The sequence below is a fragment of the Eucalyptus grandis genome, chromosome 8 (assembly GCF_016545825.1).
Source record: "Eucalyptus grandis isolate ANBG69807.140 chromosome 8, ASM1654582v1, whole genome shotgun sequence".
Taxonomy (NCBI): domain Eukaryota; kingdom Viridiplantae; phylum Streptophyta; class Magnoliopsida; order Myrtales; family Myrtaceae; genus Eucalyptus; species Eucalyptus grandis.
The window spans coordinates 54,289,959-54,313,942 of record NC_052619.1 but is presented as its reverse complement, the minus strand read 5'-3'; the positions used below and the strand labels follow the sequence as shown (position 1 = coordinate 54,313,942).

Below are 23,984 nucleotides of genomic sequence, written 5' to 3'. Positions count from 1 at the left end.
GGAGAACATGAAGAAGCCCGTGATAGTGGAGCCAAAAGGAAAAATAAAATCTTGCTAGATCATGACGTGTAAAATATTTTCATTTCAGAATTAATAAGTTCGCAAATCTTTTTAGACATTGATCGGAGCATGACAAAATAAATTAATATTAAAGTTATTAATCATGTCATGAGTCAAAAAAATTCCTCGGAAGTATCAAAATCCTTGAATTGAGATAAATGAAAGATCGAATTTGTATTTTGATAATTTTAGCTTTGATTATACTCCCTTAGACATTTGTTTTAGTAAAACGAAACTCCAAAAGTCTCGTTGCAATTTTTTTTTAAAATCAAACTCCTTCCATTTGAATCAAATTGAGGCTTCCTCCATTATAGCTTGAAAGCTCTAGGAAGAAGTGAAAACAGGTGGGCTCTAACTGCCTAACTCCTACTCTTTTTTAAGGAAAAGGAAGACTTTTCGTACAGATGAGGGCCTTAACTATCAAAGCCTTTGTTCTTATATCACAGATCATGGGCCACAGTATTGGCTGAATATGCACAGAGAGTCGTCGGCCAGTTTTGTTGCCAAATTAGTTAATAAGGATGCTTCCTCAAAGCATCACTCCAACCTATCAAAGTTGAAAATTATTAACGTTTCTTTGACACAGAAAATCACTTACTATGTGGTGCAGAAATTTTGGGGATGAGAATCCACTTTTGCCCCCAAATGAATGGTTGGATTCATTCAAAGTCAGAGTCAACAAAGTAGAAATGCAGCTTTCAAACAAGTTTGTTCCCCCCAAAAAAAAAAACCAAATCTTAATCAAGGCAAACTCTGATCGATCCAGTTTAATGGGTTAAGATGGCCTAGGCCCAAATTGACAAAGAAACATGAAGCTTGGTGAGTTATCGGGCTTGGTCTTCATCCAAGACCTCCCCTAGCAATCAATCAAATTATAAAAATCACATTTATTCCGAGGTGAAGCAACCTTCGCATTTAACCCCTATAAATACATGCTTTGTGCTGATTATTATACAAAATACTATTAAAATAGAGTACACAAAACCGATGTGTACGCACAGTCTTGTGTTAATGTAGATGGCAAAAATTATTCATGAGTCTTGTATTAGAAATTTGGGCCACTAACAAGTCTGCTCACAAATCTGATGTGACCTATTAAATCCCATTTGGAATCCAACTCAATTAGCATTTCCAAATTCCCAATCAAGCTCGGAAGTCTCTTTAGTGACTGGCAAAAGTTTTGTGAAGCCTCTCCAATGACTATAAAGATTAAAAGAATATATATTGACTCCTCTTGATCTCAAGTATGAAAGTTCTCTCTTTCAAATAGTGTTTTTGAAGTTGTGGCTCTTCATTATCTCAGTTAATGCTTGTGGATTATCTGTTACAAAAAATATAAAAAAAGAGGCAAAAAGATAAGAACTTGTAGACGGCACGAATTATTCCATTTTAAAATTTTAGACTTGGAAAAAGTTTTTGCCACACTTCTATTCATTTGAAATCTGATGATTGGGTCATTATTTCAAATTTTGTGTTTGTTATTGCCATAGAGGTGATGCCACAAGTGCTAAGATGCTTTCATCCACATTGTAACAGCTACTTTAAAGTTCTCCTACATAAAGTATGGGCATCGACCAGTTTCGAATTCAGTAAGACGAAGTAGCAATTTATAAGGTACCTCAAATATCATAATAAATTGACAAAATAATGCACTTGGTTTATATAATTTGACTCGACCTCATTAGGTAAGTTGATTGGCAATTCAAAGCCATTAAAACATCTAAAACCAAACCAAATTAAAACAAAGAAAATCTGAACAAGGGTACTTGCAGAACTATCACTAGTCAACATGCAAAGTGAACTTAAACAGAAGATTTACATAAACCTCTTCGTTACACATATGCACAACAGAATGGGAAGCACCTCCTATCAAAAAAAAAAAAAAAACCTCAACGGAGCAGGTGTCCATTCTTTTTTCTTTTGCAGAAAATTTTCCAAATTTGATCAGGCAACTCTAGAATGCGTTGAGTTTTCAAATCTCGGGGTGGATGCCTATTCATTTTAATTTCTTCCACTTTGAAACATTAGAAACTTTAGGATAAAGTTGCCAGATAAGATAGACAAATTGTCCGGTGATTCCGATCAACCAGATCACTACGATGATGTGAATGAAAAGCCATCAGTTTCTTCAAGCCACTCAGTCGGCCAAATTGTCCAGTCAGTGGAGCTCGTTCAGCTCAAAAGTTTAAAGATTCTCCAGACTTTCAAGGCTTTGAATCTCTGTAATTGCACAATACTCAATTAAAAGTTCTTACAGTTTCTTCAAGGTTGATAGGTCTATTAATGTAAGCACTGATAGGAAATGTCTAATATATATGGACGGTAAACTTGAGGAAAGCCTCGGGAGGCACTGCAGACATTCCGACAGAGTTCAACTTTGTAGAGATGAGAAAGTTGCGGAATATCTAGTGATAAGGTGGTCATTATCGAAGAGGACAACTTTAAAGACTCCAGTCTGTTTAACCTACCAATCCACCGGGGATAGAAGACCTTCTGGGAGCCTCGATAATTGGCTATCTCAGCACATGTCAATTTCAAGATCTTACAAGATGAATATCTCCAAGATATCATTGGGATTTCTATTAGCAAATTTTCTCTAGCTCTGCATCTTCTCGCTCTTCCAGCTTCCATACTGCACAGGTCTAAATGCTACAGCCTGTGACCTACCATTTCATCTGCAAGTATTCCATTAATGCCATTCTCATACAATCTTATGAGCCAATTCAATCCAGCAAGCTGGTAATCCCTCATCTTCCCTTGTATACCTGCAAAAAAAGCATAAAAATAGAACTTAAGAAAGCAGTGAACTTATGTTTGCTGGAGATATCTTTTTGGCAAGATAACTGCATAAATCAGAGCAAAACAGAAAGAGCAAGACGACAACACAATAAAGGGTGTCCCCAGTGCATGAGGTTCCTGTCTAGACAAGGGCTGGGAAGGGATGTCAAAAACCTCTACTTAGTCAAAACAAAAGAATGTGCTTGGGGCATGCTAACTGTTAGTGATAAGGAATCATGTCAACAACAAGAACATTTACAATCCCACATTACCTAGCATTCAGCAAACATTACAGCTTCTACATGTCAAAGCAGGAGCACAGGAGAGATATACACAGCAAAGACTACCCTTTCAATCAAACGAGAGAGAGACAGAGACAAAGAGAGAGAGAGAGAGAGAGAGAGAGAGAGAGACAAGAGAGATTACAAGAGGGTTGTGTCACCAGCCACGTGTTTCCTGTACCAGACAAGCCATCTTCTTCCTCCTTAAGACATTCTTCATCCTCTTCCTCTTCAGTTATTTTAGATTCATGACGCCCCTACACGTTAAGCAAAGAAAACATCACTGAGCAAACATGAATGCTGAATGCAGAAATGGTCTGGGAAATGATGACTTCAACTTCACAAACATTTTTTCTTCAACTTTTAAGCATGAGCAGATGTTTATTTGTCCATTGGGAGAGAACAATCAATATAAGGTTATAATTGAACATTGTTCATTTGCATAAATGTTAGCAAATCCCAATTCCTTTCAATATGGAACCTTAACACCAAATGTAACTGGAAGTATAGCCAGAGTTACTCACTGGACCATAGGCACCTTTCCTCTAAAGTATTCTGGCATTAGGCAATTATTAATGTATAGCAAAAGGTCCATCAAGGATCAAACAAAGCTTTCAGTCCCAGTTAAGCAACTATGAAGTATGAAGAAAGTTAGGACCAATGCAGAAATTGTTCAGCAGGCAGTCAAAAGGAACATATGAACAAGAGATCATATCTGCAATGCACAAAACAGAGAGAATTGTCATTGGTAACAGTACCTTCCTTTGATCTTCTGCGCAGCAGACTGGTTCCCTTTGGCAAAATGAGCAAAATCTCAGTTTGCTGCAGGAGATACTTCAACCGCCCTTTTCCCTTATTATTCTTGTAAAATTATTTCAAAAACAAGAAATTTGACTGTCAAAATCTATACACAAGCTCGAAAAAATGCAAGAAAGAATCATTTTTATAATGGAAAGGCACCATATCAGCATCAATAGCGGCATTTTGCTGATCCAATATTTCCTGAATCTTCTGCTTCTTCAACTTTTGCATATCACGAAGCCTGGCCTTCTCATCTTGCTAACTTCTGTTTCACCATTATCTTCCTGCGGAATGAATGGGGAAAAAGAATGCAAAAATAAATAAGTAGTGGCAACGCTTCTGATCCTCACTGAGTCATACTTCCAAGTATCTAACAACATTTCAGATGTATGGAAGCACTTGCCAACTCAAGAAGTCATGTGTATGTAAAGACAGAAGCAAAGCAAGATAAACAAGCTCTGTTCGCCATTGTTTCCCACTTTGTATATGGTGAGAGGTGATTGATGAAGCTTTCAATCACAAGGAAATGTTGAAATGAAAGGGGAAAACCCGAGTCATCAGTTTCAAATATAAGAAACATGAAAAATTGCAGCTCTGCCCAAGTACTCCACCCATGGAGATGCAAAATCAACCATCCAACCGGGAAAAAAAAACGAAAGAAAATAAAATAGGCAGAAATCCCTCTCAAAGGCATAGTTTTTGGCATGCACAATATGAAGGTTGAACACCATGCCTTCACTATGAGCGAGAGACCTCTCAACTTCTGCTCTTCTTCATCCAACCGAGAGTATGGCAGAATATAATAAACCCCAAACGAAGAGCAAGAAACAAGTTCACCTCGAAAATGCTTCAACTCTTGTCCAATTCAACCTTACAGTACATGTATCTATACGTATATACTTTTGTATTATTAGTGTTCATTCTGCGCAATTCAATAGTAAATCGGAGGATCAATACAGCAAGCGCCAATCTGCAGAAACGAATGCAGTAAAAGAATCACGAGAGACCACTAGAAACTTGTCTCGAGTGTCTCAACATCCTCGGTCGAAATCCAACGCTCATTCTACAACTTCCAGAAAAACTCGCATTCAAACACGAAGCACAAATCCACTTCCTAGCGCAAAACACCAGAGAGACCTACAACCGCACCGGACCCCCGCAAACCCTAGCAAGCAAACGAGAGATCCGGCGCCGAAATTCCCAACTAATCCAGTAAAAGAACAAACAGGAGCAGACGAGCAACCGAACCTCATCGTCGTCGTCCTCCTCCTCCTCCTCGGCCTCGCCATTCTCGTCGGCGTCGTCGTCGGCGGCGGCGGGAGGGGCGGCGTCGTCCTCGTCGGCGGAGCTGGCGGAGCGGGCGACGGCCTCGAGCCCTCCTCGTCCTCCTCGTTGACAGGCTCGTCGAGCTGCGGCTGCTCCTCCTCCTCGGAGCCGTCCGACAGGGCCTCGTCGGAGGACGCCTGATGCCTCGAGGGCCGCGCCATGGCGATCGGTGCTGAAGGCCTGCCTCCGGCGGAGATCGGCGGATCGATCGAGGTCGTCGCTGCTCGTTCTAGAGAGAGAGAGAGGCCGAATCGAAATCCGAAACGACGATCGGAATGAAAAAGGGGGCGGAGGCGGAGGAGCGGGTCGTTCGATCGGAGTCGGTGTCCGAAAATGGAGGAAGCGAGAAGGGGGAGGAGGGTTTGCGCTTTTTCGTAATTTTGTATTAAATAGTCCCTTCGCTTTTATTATGATTTTTAATTAGGTTGGGCTCTTTTATTCCGGCTTTTTTTTTTCTTTATTCGGTTTCGTTATCTGCGACAGGGTGCGAAAATTTCCCGCCAGTCAGAGTCGGGGAAATGTAATTTCGTTTCCCGCCGCGGGAATCAAAGCTGGCGCTGGCCGACGCGCGGATGGGATGGACCCGCGGCTCGAGGATCAGCGGGGTGGTTCGGCCTCGCCTCGCCGCCGTGACGGGTCACGAAAAGAAAAAAAAAAGGATGATCATTGTGATATGATTACTCATTTTTATATTATCATAAATGTTCTGGCTTAAAATATTTGGTTTAAGCCTACATTATTTGTATGTATAAACTCATCATCGTATGCTTGTATCAATGCATTGAAAATTTGGAAAAAAGTTATAAATGCCTCAAATACTAACCAATCAGAAATTTACTCTGGATATGATTTGAAATTATGAACTCATACCTCAAAGATCGTGTGATCCCTTTATGATTCAATTACCACGATAGGGGGTGGGCTACTATTCCTTCTTAAAAAATAGTGATGTGTGAATCGATTTTGTGCTTATAAAGTTTGACTTAGGTTACACAAGCAATTCATTTTATTTGTAATACGTATGAAGGAAAATACTTGAAGATTGGTGTCTACTAAATTGATCATTTTACTCTCCACAGTAATTTTTCTTGAATCTCATTTTTTTCTTAACTTCCACTTGTTTTGTGCACTAATTTTGCTACGGTTTTATAATATTCCACTATCAATATAAATTTGCGAGAGGTACTGAATGTACTGTGCACCACACATTGATATTCTTGTTTATATTATCAATATAAGCTAAACACGAAATAAAAAGGAAAATTCAAATTCTTTGCATTCTTAAAATGCACATCTGTGATATTTTGTCCAAGGATACGAACTCATCATATTCTTTTACATGTAAAGTCTTAATTTCCCGATGTTCATTCCACTCTTGTATACAATTGATCAATTATGAGATGACAATGCTCTAATTTTTAAGGTAGTGATCAATTCTTAATGTATACACATTATAAATAGATCATGTATTTTAGACAAAGCAACTAAACTCGAAATTCTAGAAGTATATTTATGTTAAAAAATATAAACTGCCACATTTGACTCAATATAAGTATTTAGCGAAGTGGGGATACGAACTCCTAGGAGAGGGCACAACAATTGGGTATTCCAAGCTTGGTGACCCAACCTTACCTTGTACATACATAGATGGAGCAATTTCGACGAATAACCTTTAAGCGAAGTGGAATCCGAGAAAGGGCTGAACAAAAAAAGAACCTATTACTAGTGCAGTGGACTCCCTCACTGAAGAAAGAATGCCCACAAAAATTAACGTGGAGAGCTCGTGAAGCCGCTCATCCTTGGTCGGCTCGATCGCGGGAATTTGGAGGAACAACCATGGCCTCGTCACGGATGGCTTCATTGAGGAAACCCATGCTGATGCCACCCTTGTCGTGGAAACCGAAAGAGACGCGAGCTGCAGGAGCACAAGGCATTGAACTTTCCTCAGACAATCTATCAGCGGTGGAATGCTTGGCGGGTCGGATGGAAGCTCCATGGCGTGTTCGGTCAATTATCAATGATCGTAGATCTCTCTCGGGCTAGCTGCCAAATGTTAATGTCATCTCTGAGGCCAGAGAAACTGACCAGGCTGCGAATTGGGTTACAAAGACCCATGGAATAAGCTCCCTTCCACCTCCTTGGATTTTCAAACCTTCCCATTCCTTTTAGTCGATTTTATGTCTTGATTTTGGAAACTCTTATTATCCATCTTTCAATTAGCAATGGAAGTTGTATTATTATAGAAAAAGAAATCAACGTAAGTACAACGAGAACATAAAAATTAATACTTACTACAAGTCACCCTCTTCAACTTTCTTTCAAAAAAAGTTATAAATGATTCCGATTTATATTCAAGATCTGCTAAATGCTCAAATTTAATTACATTCTTTTCAAATTTGAATTATTCGAGTCATTAGATTGATTCTAGCTTAAATTCGAAAATAATCGTCCGAAGTAGTACTTGCGTTTTCATATACCTCCACGAATATTAACATTAATTTCAGTGTATTTTTTGGGAATATTCTAGTTTGAACCAAGCCGCGAGTCAAAGAGCTGACGTGGAGAAATCATACGGAAGCTCCAAAAGAGAGAAAGATGGAAACCCCAAATTTGTCCGAAAGCAGAAGAAATCGGCCGCGCGGTCATTCTCCACGCCCCCGATTTCAGACGAACTTCCTTCCTTGCCCTCGCGCGACCGACGAATCACCGAACGCGGACACCGAATATGCCGGCCACCAGAAGAAGATCCCGAGGGCAAATCAGGAAAGATGCGAACTTCGTCGTCTTCCTCTGCTTCCCTTCGCTCCCGACAAGTCGCAGCGGCTCTCAATCGCCATAATAAAAGTCCACGGACGACGCCACGACAGACCAGAATCGAGTTTCGAATTCGAGCGACGCGGACGAGGATCTCGCGATCTCTCTCTCTTCTCTCTCGCCGGGCCATTCGAGCCGTTTTGATCGCGCGTGATTGTTTTCGTACATGAAAGGTGCGGAGATTGGAGTTTTTTTGGCGCGATTTCGTGCTCTTTTTTTTTTCCTTTTCTCGATGACGCTGTGGATCCGTTTTCTGTTGCAGGATATGGAGCGGAGCGGGTCGTGGTTGAGGGCGATGGTTGTTCTGACGTGCTTGGTTGCCGCAAGCGGGGCGAGAGGTAATTGCAATCCGCGTTCGTGCATCAGTTAATGCTCTGATTCTCCGATGAGGAGTTTTGACTGTGAGAAGGCGCGAATAGAAAGGCGCTAGGATTGAGTACGTCGGTTTTTGAGCGCGGACAGTGAGATTTGTATTGTGAATTTAGGGGATTAGGCATTTCAGGGTTGGGGGAAATCGTTGACTCTGTCGTGGAGATGGAGTACCTGATTGAATGGGGCAAAACTATAGCTATATGATCCCTCTGTTTACAATTGGGTGTTTTCAAAGCATACAAAAGATGAGCGTTGAGTTGTATTTGGTTGGTTCTGTTAAGCCCTTAGATTACCTAGTTTGGATCAATGCTACGCCTGGAATATGGTCAGATTGATTGAATTTCCTTATATTTGTTCAATGCAAATCTCACTCTTCTGTTTCTACTTTGGGGAAAAATATGTTGAGCATCTTAAGAGTGATCGAACATTCGCTATTCAGCTTTTGTTCAGTTGAGTTATGGACTGTAGCCTGTAGGTTTTCATGGGGTAGCTTTGTGGGAAAGCAGTGCGTTATGTTGTTTACATATTCCCCCTTGATCGCATTGGATTTTGTAAATATTTCTTCATTTCACGAAGGAGGACTGCAAAGACATACTAAATGTTGTTTTGAGTTGATGTTTCCTTAAAGTGTTCCCCTCACTGGATTTGTCATAATTGCTTGTTAGAGTCATAAGAAACTTGATTCATTGCTTGTGATTGAATGAGTGTGACTGCATTCCAATCTGAAATTTTATCTACCAGTAATTGCAGAACTTAAAGTGAGGTCCAAGACTCATAAAGCTGTTTACAATCACACTCTTGCCACGATATTGGTGGAGTATGCATCAGCTGTAAGTGTTCTTTGAAAAAAAATTCGCATTTGCCTAGAGCTTCTCAGTACGCATCAAGTTCACCATTTCAATACAATACAATTGTAAATTAATGCAAAGCTTTTTATTGCAGGTTTACATGTCAGATTTGACAGAACTTTTTAGTTGGACATGTCCTAGATGTGATGGAAAGACTAAGGTAATTTGACTACCTTTTAATGTAGCATTGTTGCTAAGGTTGCATCAAGAATGGATATTTAGTACTAAATACCCAATTTTTTAAGATGAGATTTCGTGGGCATATGCTGCCTCATCTTATGAGCTTCTGAACTGGTTATTAATGCCTTTTTGATATGAAAGCAGGGATTCAAAGTCATAGAACTGATAGTTGATGTTTAGCACTGCTTACAGGTATATAAATTGTTTTACGGTGGCCTATCAATTGGACGCTTGTGATGCCTATATGTTTGAATTGCATCTAATTGCTTGTCTCTATTTCTAAACTATTTTATATATATATAGGCATATGTTGGGGTGGCCAAGGACCTTAATGCTATGGTTATAGCTTTCAGAGGTACCCAAGAACATAGGTATGCATGTTAACTTTTGCAATTCCTTCCCTTACAATTGACATGCAAAGGATTTGATCAAAATTTAAGCTAAGAAGAGCACCCTCAGTGAATGTGTACACAAGGCACATGGGACTGCCATCCATATGAACAGAAAAAGGGTGAATCATTTCCACCAAGACATGGAAGTTACTTTCTTGTAATTTCAGATGGAGTCACAAGGAGATCACATACTTCACTAATTTTGTTCTGTGAAAATTCTGTCACGTCTCTTTATCATTTGAGCTTTTTAGTTAGTGATTGCTTCTATTTATGTCTACAGAATACAAAATTGGGTTGAAGATCTCTACTGGAAACAGCTTGACATAAATTACCCCAGCATGCCTGGTGCCATGGTGAGTTCTAGAGATGATAAGCCTCTCGCAACCTGTGGATGCTTCTGATTTGGATTGAATCACAGTCTTACTCTATTGATTATTGCTTAGGTTCATAATGGATTTTATTTTGCTTATCACAATACAACAATTCGACCTGGTATTTTGGATGCTGTTACAAGAGCCGAGGATTTATATGGAGACATCAACGTCATGGTGACAGGACATTCTATGGGAGGGGCTATGGCATCTTTTTGCGGACTAGATCTTGTGGTAAGATAAATTGAAAAACTGTTATGCCTGGGACTTGTGAATTTTATTTGTTTCTTTTGTATTGTGTTCTTTCAACTATTCAGTTTTGGTCTGTTAGGAGTTATCTGGAATTCTTGCCAACTCTACCTTGAACTGTCTGGACTCTTAAAGTGGATCTTGAACATTCTATGGCTCTCATATTTGTATTTACAATTCGTCATACATAGCATCTTGTTTTCTTATGTTTTTGTTAGATCAATCCATAGACATAACACAAGCAGAATGGGGTGCACACAGTCATAACACAAGCAGAATGGGGTGCACGCAGTCTTTACGTGAACCACCAATTATCGAAGTATCTAGTTATGTGAATTGAGTCATACATTTTAAGCTTTGGAGCTTTGAGTTGGTTGATTACTTAAATGTGGTGGGTAAAGACATCCAACTATTCCTTACAAAGTTCATTTGCTGTAAACTTTATGAGATTGTTGATATTTTTATGGTCTGGACATATAACTTTTTTAGGCACTGAAGCTCAAATTTTATGTCATGTAATCTTAAAGTGCTAATGCATTTTAAGATAGATTATATATTGATCCCAAGTTTGTGGTTCGTGCACTGTTGCTGACTGTCTCTCTCTAGTCAAATGAAGCAGCTCCTCTTCAGTTAGATTACTGGGCTGGAGCCAATTCTAAATGTCCAAATCATGCTTTTTGTCTCAGCTTTGTTAAATAGAGTGGCCCAGTGTACTTTTCTAGGCACTTGTTGTGGAACTGGTACCAGAAATGGTACCCACCCCAAAGTCACGTCCCATTGTTCTCTCTCCATGACAAGTGGTGATTTTTTTGAGTCAAACATTAATGTGGCCTATGATAGAATCATAGGTTGCATAAACTATAGACTATACCTTTTCTTGAAGTACTAGTAGCAAGCATAACATTTTGTCCTAACACAAATGATTTAAAAATGTTACTTTTGCTTTCTGGTTTCTTGCTGAAAATTATTCTATATTCAATTGTGACAGCATGCCCATGCATTGTGGCCCTTCTTTTTTTATTTAGTTTCTCCTTTGCTATTTATGACTGTATGTTTTGGAGTTCAAGGGGCATTTTCACCATGAACCAGGAATTTTTTGTTTATGCCATTAGCAGAATGTGGCTCACGCCACCAGCATCCAGTTGCTTCTTGTGGCAGCATGTAAATGCGCCTCGATTAGAATTCACCCAATCCCACTATTCCATATTGTTGACATCTTTTCTTGAAGCTGAGGGTGGGGTTGGTTTTATTGTGGGTGTGGGGTTTGGTGTTGGGGAAGTTGTGGATGGGAACTTGACAGAGCAACGCTAGACCTTCAAACCTCATGGAGAGAAAGGGCTGCTCTATTGTTCACCATTGTATGTGAAATGTGATATATGGTTTTTGATGCACTGTTTTTTTCGCCCATCCTGACAGTGCCATTGATTTATTAACATTCAAGTTATTTGGCTGTCTAATTTTGTGTGCTGAAGCTGTTTTTTTCCAGACCAGTATTCATCTGATCTACTTATATAACTGGGGACACATCATTTCCAGGTCAATCATGAAGCACGGAATGTTCAGGTTTTAACATTTGGACAACCTCGTATTGGCAATGCAGTGTTTGCATCTTGCTACAGTGACCATGTGCCAAATACAATACGTATTACTAATGGACATGATATTGTGCCTCATTTATTTCCATACTATTCTCAGTTCCCACAGAAGACTTACCATCACTTCCTTAGAGAGGTAAGGCTTTGGATTTCTTCCAACCTATCTAACCAAAGTCTCATTTCTTCTGACGATGTATGTACTCTCTTTTTTCAGCTTATAAAAGATAACTGTTTTGTTTTTTCATCTTCATAGCAAAGCAGGGTGGTCCATAGTGCTCATGACTTTTCAGAAATATTTGAGTAACTCTCATTCCTGCAAGAGCCTTCTTGTGTTTTTTCATACTGATTCCAAAGTTTAAGACGCGTAATAATGTTTGCTATATACTCTCTCTCTCTCTTTCCTGATGGCTGATAACCTAGTCTTGACCTAGTCTTAAGCTTTGTGCAATTATACACATTTTAATTGTTGTGTGTCTGCTAATGCTTATGATTATTGGTGACTAGCTCAAAGAAAGCCACGGATAAACATATTGATGTAAGATAATGCAAAAATGATTTGATTCCACCTGCTACTCTGGTGACTACTCATAATCTTTTCTATGTCAATGTTCACATGTATTTGGAATGTTCCCTTTGTTGTAGGTATGGCTGTATAATGTAGGATTTGGTAGTCTGGTTTATCAGGTCGAGAAAGTTTGTGATAGCTCTGGAGAAGACCCATCATGTAGCAGGTAATGAGGTAGTTTCAGTTGTGGCTACTTGTTCAAGCAATTAGTTTGTGGATTTGTCATGCTAGATGCAATGAGTCGTGACAAATCAGCTTGTTCTAGAGAATGTCAGTCCTTTGTTGCCAGGAATATATGTGGATGACTGATGAGGGTGCATCCATGCAGATCGGTAACTGGTAACAGCATCGCAGACCATTTAGTCTACTATGGCGTGGGATTAATGGCTGAGACATGGGGATCATGCAAAATCGTAGTGGACGCACAATTGAAGAAATACGGAGGTGAAGATGTCAAAGGAAATCTTTTGCTTTCTAGGAATCCTTCTGCGTCTGCATTGAGGCTGCCTTCAGATTCTGATGCCAAGAGCAACTTCAGTTAAAATGCTCCCGGGTCAGCACCTGGTTTCTCAAAGATTATCAGGGACCTCTGTGATGACGGTTATGAAATGGATTCCATCAATCTGTTGGCCACATCCATGACAAGACGCATAAGAGCTCTACTCAAATTCACTCTGAATGTAAATAGCGCGAAGTTGAATGTGTCATTCTTGTAAATACAACTCTGTGATCTCTATTAAATGAATGCGTTCCCTAGTTGACCTCTCAATCTTATCTTGGGCCCGTGGCTTTCTTTACCAGACTTAACCAGTTTTATAAGGTGAAGCAAAGAGTGCTTTGAATGTGTCATTCTTGTAAATACATTGTCACTAAAGACTTATTGGCGCAAGTACTTCAACTGTTGTCTGGCGGGGAGTTATGCTGATTAATTATTACATCAAGTCATCTTGGAAGCAGATGATGACCTTGTCTTGCATCATTTCCACTGGCAACCTTTGCTAAATCTTAACTTTTAGGAGGGAACAATTTATGTCATCTTGGCTTTGACATGTAACACTGATCAGCCTTTGGAACGAGAGTTGTAAGCTTTTACCTTTTTTTCTTCCCTTGATATACAGGAACTAACATTGGTGGAAAGCTGAAGAACTAAATTTCCTTCCTCAAAGGATATATATTGCTAATTATGACCAGCACATTGTGCAAGAGACCATCTAAGTCCTCCATACCTACGATAGTTGATAAGTTAGCCAAGAGTACAACACCAAAGCGTTGGGAAAAATATATTGTCGTCTTCTTTACTTGGTGAGCTAGTTGTCAATTCTATGCATTAATTGAGTTAACCACAGCTTACTCGCATAGAAAGACCCTGTAAATTTCTCTTACTTGTTACGAGAGAGAGAGAAGCTTAGGCTGTCATGTGGGACTTTTGTTGGGCAGTGGTTCTCCTTATCAATGTTGAAACCTAAAGCTCCATTTCAAGGAAAACGAAAGGGTGAATGACAGAGCTTCTGTCTCTGATGAAAACCTACACTTTGGATATATCTTTCATTGTTTAAGGTGTAGTGAAGTTAATATTTACAGGGCATGGATATCAGCTTCAAATTGTACAACCGAGCAAGTTTCGAGGATCTCACGTAAAAGGCCAATGTGTAAATTGACAAGATTAATGCACTTGACTATAGTAAACTAGCATATCAGTTTGACTTAGTCTTTTACCAGAAATTTATTCACCAACCAAAATCGTCAAAAGGGAATATGTCTTAACCAAATCTAACTCATGAAATAGATCAAAAGAAACCATGGTCCATTTCATGAGCATTTTGCAGCCATCCATCTTCAAAATTAAAAGTGGTTGCAAAAAGGCCAGTAATTAACAATGCAAGAGTGCAGGTTTCAAGTCAATTTGTCAAATTGTGATTCTAATTTAGTATAAAGAACACGATTCGAGGAAAACAATAATGAAGTCTGCTAAAAGGACCTAGGCCAATAAGCAATTTGTTTATGTTTCAGAGCTTTCTTGACAACATATTTGGTTGTAAATGTTTGACCTTTCAAGAACTGCATGCACTTCTTATTGGAAAATGTACTCCTTTGTAGAGCATGTCTTCTAAATTTTTCGAGAAGTGGATGAATCTCCTAAGCAATGCTAGACATTGCATCATTTGAACCTCGTCAAGTTGAAACAGTCAGGCCTCACACATGTTATCCCCTCTCTGCAAAGCATTTAGACCCGATCAACTTAGATCGGTATGGCAGGGCCTCCAATCAACAATTCTTCCAAAGGTTCTAGTAGTTTGCAATGAACAAAATCCACATTACTCCAATAATCTTGTTCAAGTGACTTCAACTTCTTCAAATGAGTTGGATTAAAGAAACTCTCCCTTTTCAAGATCGAAGAGTTCTGGAATTCATAGATTTTTCAAACAGTCAAGGCCTTGAATTTTGTTATTGCAGATTTTACCATTCTTAGTTCTGATAGACCATTAATATTTGAGAGATCCATTGATGTTCTCCTCCACCATCAAGATTCAACAGATAAATAAGACAAACTTGAGGGAAGCCTTTAGAGGCGCAGCCAATTAGCACACCGGAGTTCTAGTCTTTTGAGTAGAGAAAGCTCACCAATATCTGTTGATGAGGTGGTTACAACAGCAGATGACAAGGTCAAAGACTCCATTTTATTTAATCTCACAATGCACCATGGCATAGGATTTTCCACAAGTGGACTATTGTCAACGGGTAAACATCTTGTCAAATGGCCAAATACAAATCATTTAAACTAATCAGGTTTAAGAAATCTGAAACGTGTCATCATTGATGAATCAATGTTTAAGCAGATGAGAAAGCCTTGGTATTGTCATGTTTAAATCAGTGTCAATTTTAAGATTCTCAAAGAAGAATATCTGCAAATGTCATTTATCGTTTCCAGTTGCAAGCTTGCACCTTGCTGCATCTATTTCTTCAAGCTTTTACAGAAACCATAAGGCACTGGGTATCTTTTCAATGGAACAATTATACGTCCTCACAACGTTCAAACTTTTAATGTTTCCCATTGAGAAGGTGGCTCTTTAACGCAGGTGTAGGAGATATTGAACTCAAGTAGCCATTGTAGATTGCCACTCGAGTCTGGAAGCCTCTGTATACATCTACATTCTTTCAAAGACGAGTGTTCAAGGCTTGTAAGAGCTCCAATCGACAGGGGAAGTTGTGTAATTGTGGTGGTTCTAAAAGATAGCCTCGATAGAGATGTCAGCGACCAATGGAAGAGATTATCTTCAGTTATAAACAATGTGAAGCGCTAAGAATCTCGAGATCCATCAGCACTTGATACTTAGTGTCAAAGAATTCAGCAATGCTTGAATATCATAGATATTTCCCCCAAGTGCATTCAATTGTTTTTTTTTTTTTGGTAAAGCAAGTGCATTCAATTGTTTCTTCTTGTAAACATCATCAAAAAGGAAGAGAACTCTTTCACTAGATAGCCTATCTTTAATTATCTTGATCCTTTCATCAACATTACTTATTTCAGTCAATTTCCACTTATGGACACATGATTCTTTAAGTACTAAATGCCCTTGAGTACTCAAAACCATGTGAAAACTATTGTAGATGATTTTGGTGAGACTCAACTGACATCACCGCCCATTTCATGAATTCCAACAATTCCTGTTTCTTGTGCTGTGAGTGCCTATCATACTCAAGAGGAAAACTACCTTGAGCACCATTTTCACGTCAAGAAGTCCATGAACTGATCTTGGCAGGCACTACCGTGAACACTTCTTTAAGCACACACACAATTTTTCACCCTATCCAGACAAGCTCTTCGAGTGTTTCCTCGCAAAGGAATATTTGTGTACTGATAAGCAAGTTCTATTGCATGTCAATGAAAGAACACACATCCAGATGAAGTGCAATATTCGTTCTGTGGCCCCACAAAAAAGATTAATTAACAATCAGGTTTGCCTAAATAGCCCTTTTACCCCCCAAAAACATTATACATGATGCCACAAATTGCACAATGAATCCCCCTGCCCTGCTCTGGAAAAAAGTGCCAAACATTCAACTAAAACTTAACATCGAGTTCAACAGATTTGACAATTTCATCGTTAAGCAACGACTTCCCTCCCTGATCTTCAAGTTTTTGTCTCTCGACAGATGGATGCACAGTATGTCGCCCCCAAGATTGTGAAAGGGAATTGAGGCGAGAGTAAATGTCATCTTCATTTTCCTTCTTTCAGTCTTCATTTGTACAGACGCCTAATTAGCCACAACTCCCTGCACCGAAAGATTTATGTAAGTTTCTCAAACTCTAAAAGCTCTCAGCAACATTAGAAACTGGCAAAAAGCTGGTCGTTTGAGATGTCTCCCTTCGCAGTTCTTGTCAAACTCAAAACCTAAAAAGAGTCCTCTAGTATAACTTGAGGTGAATGGATGGGCTTCTATTACAGATAATCACCTAGGTTTAACCATTTCTAGAAGATGTAGGCAATAATGGAGATCATACAAGAGTCCACTTACATGATTTTTGACCCCAGTGAGACTCATCATAGGTCCTATGCACCAGGAATACTGAAATATTAGCCTTCGACTATAAGATGATTTATGATACATCAGAGAAGCTAAGTAGCTCCTCTCTCCTGTCACAGATGGAGGTTTGCTGCGCAAACTGTCGATGCCGCTACCCAAGTGAAATCCGTCTTTCTTCATTTTATAACTTCTCCATAACATTTGCAAATCCCACTAAGAAGCACACCTTTCTTGGAAAATAAACTGAACATGAGCATATCAATACAGAGTGTCTATTTCACAATTGCATCAATGAGTTGACTATGCTGTAAAGTTCCAGGATGAGAACCATGGTTATATGACCTTCCAACACATATTCCATCAAATTGTTTACAGCATAACAAAGTTATCTCCAATGTGAGGCAAGGTTATCAACTTCAAAATATGTGAAGCAGCAAATCGACAAGTATCTCTGATAATTTGTTACATATCAAATAAAAGCGATGCAATCGACATACATACTAGGAAACATAAAAGCAAGGAGAAACCATCCAAGAAAAAATATAGCTAAAAAGCAAAACCAAACTAGGAAAAGAGAACGAATATTTGTACATAATTAACAACCCTTTGATTGTACGGAGGAATCATAACTTCAATGCCTTTATCAGAATTGCAGTCATCAACTTGTGAAAAGGTAATTGAAAAGTGCATATGAAACTTCAGTGTTCATATCCGAGAAAGAATTACGTTGCTGAAAAGGGATAACATTGGCTGTCAGATGAATTAACTTACCTCAATCCGTTTAAAGCTTGAACACGAGGGAACAATTTGTGGACGTGGATCAAGAAGCTTTCAAAAGATTGTGCACTCATTCGTCGTCTTCTTCCTCGCACTCTCCCTCAGTCGCTTTCTACCTCAGATTCAAATTCAAATTCGTCGTCTTCTTGCTCAGATTCGTATTCGTCATCACTGTCTTCTTCCCCAAATTTGACTGACATCTCCCGGCAAAGCGAAGAAATTGCCTCCACGTCTAAATTCCCGCAACACTTTATTCTAACCCTTTTCAGTCCCTTCAAGCATGACAGATCAGGCAACTCCTTTAAAGATCCACATTCAAGAATCATCAATGTTTCCAAAGATTGTGGTAGTTCGCCTTGAATCTTAACCAGATTACCACATTTGCATACACAAAGTAAACCTAGGTTGTTGCAATTACCTATAGAAGGTAAAGTCTTCACCTGTTGAAGTTTCTCAAGCCACAATTCTTCTAGGTTCTCCAAAAGACCAAGGCTTCGAATCTCTAAGATTGCACAATCAACGATGGAAAGAGATGATAGTCCCTTCAAATTCGATAGATCCCCCAGGGAAGAAAGTGACTTGCAATCTTTCAACCGCAACTCTGATAAACTGAGGGGAACGCTCGGGAGGCAAGGTAGAATAGGGCAATGGAGCGAAAGTTTCTGGAGTCGAGGAAGGAGACTACTCATATCCATGGGTAAGGCGGCCACACATTCGGATACAATTTGCAAGGATGATAAACTGGAGGGAAGGCCTGGGAGGCAACGCAGATAAGGGCACCGGAGAAGAAGTTTCTTGAGTTGGGGAAGGAGACTTATAACATCTGTTGGTAGGGTGGTCACGTCTTTAGAGTCAAAGTACAAGGTTGATAAAGTGGAGGGAAGGCGCGGGAGGCAACGCAGATCAGCGCCCTTGAGTTTAAGTGACTTGAGTCGGGGATGGATGCTACTAAGATCCGCGGGTAAGGTGGTCACGTAATCAGAGCACGGGTTCAGGGACTCTCGTGGCATTGGATATGCTTCCACAGGCCCACCAGATTCCCCACCATCATTACGTCGGCCAAACCATAGCTTCAATTCCTTTAAATTAACCAGGTTTGACAGATCTGGAAACGTATCCATGTACAATGTATGTAGGTCTAGATTGATGAGACTTTCGGGAAGTCTCGGTACTTTGTATATTCTAACATCCCCCAAATTCAAGATCCTCAGGCATCGATTTTTGTAGATGCAATCGCAAATTTCCACTTTGAAATCATGCTCAGCTTCGAATTCTATTTTTTCAAGGTTCTCCATCATCCAGAGGGCATCAGGTATTTTGCGTATGGGAGTACCGATCATATTCAATACTTTCAAATTTTTCCACTTTCCGATGGAATTGGGTAGTTCCTTGATCTTTGTAAAAGATATATTCAAATCAATTAGGCTTGCAAGATCTCTCCCCACCACTTTTGGCAACCTCCAAAGTTTATGACATCCCTCTACATCTAAGGAAACTAAGCATTTCAATTGACAAATCGACTCGTCAATTTCGACTAAATTGCTGCAGTTGTATAGGATCAAGCGCTCTAAATTTGAATGAGCAGAGAAGTTGGGGGATCTTTCCAAGCCATAACAAAACCCCAGATTCAGAACTTTCAAATTCTTCATCACCTGTGAAAAGAAAAATCATGCAAAGATTACTTTCGAATATTATAAGACAAAATAATGAGTTTTTCCTTCCATAAAAGATACCTTCATGTGGCTCCACCCTTGCCAATCATGCGTAATTCTACTATCAGACAGATCAAGAATAACCACATCCTCCATATAGAAATTTGTAATCTTAAATGTTGGGGGAATATCATGCCAAGAAAGCCATCGTAATTGTGGAAGGAGATTTGAATTCTCCAGGAAAACATTAGTCGGAAGAACACTTGATGGCGATTCGTGCCAAAAAAGCCTCTCTTCTGCATCAAAATATTCCGCCGAATTGTCAACTTGAAGAAACCTTAGATTTGAAAGGCTCTTAAAGCCCTCATAGGTAAAACGGAAGTGCCTCTCACGATCAAACTTGAGACTAAGAGCTTCAACTTCCTTTTTTCCCTCCTGCCCAAAGGAAAATTTTAAGAACAAAAAGTTAATGAAAACGCTTCAAGATCACCATTTTAAGAGGTTCCGTATTACCATTAATCTAATATTAAAAGAGCAAAAATATTAATTGAGTGGGTCACAATGGTGCTGGAGAACACAAAAAGTAGCTGCATTTTTTAAAAAAGAAAATATCCATAAGTAACTTGGAGATTTATTGCATGGGGGATATTACCTCACTTTTCCTCAGCAAATCCAATGCTTCATTGGAATCCCACACCCTAATTTGCTTCTCTATTTTCATTTCACTTTGTTGACGAACTATTTCTCTTCCGAGGTCTCTGAGTTGGTCATGCATCCACACTTTATTACCCTCTTCAATCTTTATCAAAGACATGCTCTCCAAAACATCCATGGCACATTTCGGATAAAATTTAGATTCCCAGAAGTGAACAATAATGTCTTTATCATATCCAATCAAAAAACAAGCTATATCGAGGAATATAACCTTTTCCCTATCTTTTAATTCATCAAAACTTATTTTCAGCTTACTCTGAACATCCTCAGGAGGAATTTCTTTCAATTGTTTCAATTTGACATCCCACTTTTCCTTTTCAATGCGAGCTAATAATGATCCCATGACCTCAAGAGCCAACGGAAGACCTCCAGCAATTTTTATCGCCCTCTTGGATTGGTGGATATCCTTATCCGAAGGATAATCTCTTCTAAAGGCATGTTTGCTAAAAAGTTGAAGAGATTTATCAAAATCCATCAAGTCAACTTCACAAAGGTCGTCCACTTCGGGAACCTTGAGAACCTCTTTCTTTCTAGTTGTAATAATAAGTTTGCTTCCTTTACCAAACCAATCATGGTTTCCTACAAGTGCATCCATATGTTTCTCGTGATCCACATCATCGAGAACAACCAAGACTTTTTTATTAGACAACTCTTTTCTAATTGTCTGAATCCCTTCATCTACATCTCTTATGTTGATCGGTTTCTTTTTTAGGACCTCAAGGATGAGCTTCTTCTGCAAGGATAAAATGCCGTTGTTGGTTTCTGCCTGTTCACGGATGTTAACAAGAAAGCAACAATTGTTGAATTTTTTTAAAAGCTGATTGTAGATGATTTTGGCAAGAGTCGTCTTTCCGATGCCACCCATCCCATGGATACCTATAATCCGTGTTTCGCTTGTCTGAACACCTATCTTTTCCATGATTTCTTTCACATGGTGGTCGACACTGACCAAGTTGTCTGATACTGCCAGAGAAGCCTTTTTCAACTCATTGAAAATCTTCTGCGTGAATTCTTTCACGAACTCGCTTTCTCGCCTACTGTTTGTGAGAGGTCAAAAGGGAATGAGTTAGAAAGCTGAGTTGAACCAAACTATGTTCCAAAAAGACCAAATTGAAAACTACAAACCTATTCTAAATGTGTTCTTCAACGATATATATTCCATTTATATGAATTAGCGGTGGAACTTAGGTTTAATGAATGACTTAAACTGACAAAAAAAAATGTTGCTAGGAATGAAATGGGACAAAATTGGTATTGTGCCATTATTTAGCGTGATTTTGCGGCATAACTTCAATTGCATCGGGTTTAATGATACAACGCACACGAGATGGAATGTTAAAAGAATCACCTGATAGGCTCCCTTGGCAGTTCCCATCCGTTTATTGCCCCAACTGCACCAAGAGCATACTTCCACTCTCTGATAGTCTTTTGGTCATACCTCTTCTTTCTTTCATGTAAACGAAAGGGCTCTTCATAATTCCCAATTTGGTGTCGAACCTCTGAAGGCGCCACATCATAAAAAATGGGCATGATCATTTTCCCCCCATTTTTCTTGCACTCGACCATCTGAACTACTTCCTTGAGACACCAAACACTAGAGGCATAATCTTTCGAAAAGATAGGTATTAAGATCTTTGACTGCTTAATTGCTTGGAGAAGTTCTGGGGCAAATTCTACACCTTTGCGAAGATCTTCATCATCCTTAAATGTGTGGATACCTACATCTTTAAGACTAGTGTAAAGGAAGTCGGTAAAAGCTGCTCGAGTATCTGGTCCTCTAAAGCTCAAGAATACTTCATAGTCATATCCCGATGAAGTGGCCACTTCTTGACCTTCTGTTGACGTGTGAGTAGAAGAAGCGCCTCCTGCTGTTCCATCATTTCCACTTGCACTCTCCTCCGTTGATCTCGCTTGATCTCCTCCTCGAGAAAAAAGTCGAAACAGGATAGCAGCAAAAGCAGCGGCAGCCAGAGATGGTAAAAACTTCCGAGCCATGAGATCACTGTACTAAGAATGATTCATTGTGGCCAATCAAAGTTGACAAAATGCCAGGGTTCTTTTTAAATGTTAAAAAGTGGGGCCCTTGGAGACTCACCTCAGATGTGGCTCCGATTGCGGCAAGGAGCTATCGAGGTGATATATCGACGGTTCCTTCGGCGGGGGCTCGATGGAGGGAGCGATTCGCCGCGCGTGCGTGTTTCGGTGGACGGGTTTGCGATGTCCACGCGCGCAACTTCAGCAGCAGCTCCGGCGGAAGCCAACGCTCTAGTAGAAAACCCTGGATTTTCTAAAGAGATGGGGAAGCGATTGAGTTGCTTCGGGTAAACGAAATATTAAAAGAAACTCTTTCTCTCTCGTTCCTTTTGTATTATTGAATTTTAACTCGTCCTGCCTCTGCGAGTTACTTCACACTCGCGTCTTTGCCTCTACATATCATCATATAGAGCTCTCCCTCTCTCTCTCCCTCCCTCTCTCTAGTCATCGAGCGGGTATTGTCTGTGCACCAACACAGGTAAACCCAACTTGTGCACCGATAGATCAGGTGAATTCTCCACAGCGCCCACGTCATCCACCGGTTTACATGAGTACGGATTTTTTCTTTTTTTGATAGAAAGAATTGTTTTTTTACTCAACGTAATCAAATATGGGAAGAAGATAGAAAACTTCCAAGCAAACAAATCCCAAAAGAACCGCAAAACAAGACAAAACCTATAAATCAAAAGATTACAGTTTGCAGTTGTAAGCAGTTCTTATATCAAAAAACAAGACCTCCTCAAAGTTCCTTGCAATTGCATGAGTGATCAGTATGCTCCAGCACCGGCAAGACTTTTGGATTTCGATCGGCACAAATATTGATTGATTTGAGCCTATTGATACTTGATAAGGACAACATGGTGGGGAGGAGCCAAGGAGGAAAAATAAAATCTCACTAGATTTAATGGTGTAAAATTATTCTGTTATGAAATTAACAAGCTTTAAGTCTTTTTAGGCGTACATCCGAACCCCTGACAAAAAGAAATTTCAAGATTAAAGTTATTAATTACAATGACTTGATGAGTTAATAAAAAAAACTCTCAAGAAGTATCAAATTCCTCGAACGAGACTAACAGAAGATTAAATTTGTTCTCCGATAGTTTTAGCTTTGATTATATCCCCTAAAATTTTGTTTTAGTAAAACAAAAGTCCAAATATCTCGTGGCTCAAGAATTATTTGTTGGGTTTCATTTGGAACCTCACCTCCTCAAATGTGCGATAAAAGTGGATTTCCAAAAGGCCTATGATACTATTGACTGAGATTTTCTTCAATTAACACTCACGGCATTTGGCTTCCCTGATGTTTTTGCTCGGTTGATTATAGCTTGTGTTCGGACTCCCAAACACTCCATTTCAATCAATGGAGAGTTTCATGGTTTCTTTGCCGGAGGGAGAGGACTACGACAGGGAGATCCTATGTCCCCTTATTTGTTCACGCTTGTGATAGAGATACTCTGTGGAATTCTAATCTCCCAGACTTCTCTTAAGGAATTCAATCCCTATTGGAGGTGCAAGGCAACTCGGCTGACTCACCTTTTTTTCGCGGATGACGTTTTCCTTTTTTGCCGGGCTGATTGGGCGTCTATCACCTTAATGAAAAAGGGTCTTGATATATTCTCTTCATGGAGTGGCTTAATCCCGAATAGAA

General features: G+C 39.6%; 1 protein-coding gene, 1 long non-coding RNA gene and 1 pseudogene across 3 annotated transcripts in view; 2 read left to right on the top strand and 1 right to left on the bottom strand.

Moving 5' to 3' along the window:
* Window positions 1-2,712: 2,712 nt before the first annotated feature.
* Window positions 2,713-5,200, bottom strand: LOC120286909. The gene is made up of 5 exons (XR_005545622.1): window positions 5,169-5,200; window positions 4,080-4,204; window positions 3,878-3,980; window positions 3,265-3,376; window positions 2,713-2,825 (listed from the first exon to the last, which is right to left on the bottom strand). It is a non-coding gene; the product is annotated as an uncharacterized LOC120286909 (long non-coding RNA).
* A 2,893-nt stretch (window positions 5,201-8,093) lies between these two features.
* Window positions 8,094-23,984, top strand: part of LOC104415074 — a 44,232-nt pseudogene continuing 28,341 nt past the window's right edge. The window contains exons 1-2 of the transcript XR_005545907.1: window positions 8,094-8,233; window positions 8,323-8,398. The product of XR_005545907.1 is annotated as a lipase-like (transcript). The remainder of the gene's footprint in view (window positions 8,234-8,322; window positions 8,399-23,984) is intronic.
* On the top strand, window positions 8,199-13,401 carry LOC104415087 (lipase). Its single transcript, XM_010026325.3, has 11 exons — window positions 8,199-8,233; window positions 8,323-8,398; window positions 9,183-9,262; window positions 9,375-9,440; window positions 9,605-9,652; window positions 9,764-9,831; window positions 10,133-10,205; window positions 10,296-10,457; window positions 12,009-12,203; window positions 12,710-12,798; window positions 12,961-13,401. The coding sequence occupies exons 6-11, from the start codon at window positions 9,797-9,799 to the stop codon at window positions 13,172-13,174; spliced, it is 768 nt and encodes a 255-aa protein (XP_010024627.2). The 5' UTR covers window positions 8,199-8,233; window positions 8,323-8,398; window positions 9,183-9,262; window positions 9,375-9,440; window positions 9,605-9,652; window positions 9,764-9,796; the 3' UTR covers window positions 13,175-13,401.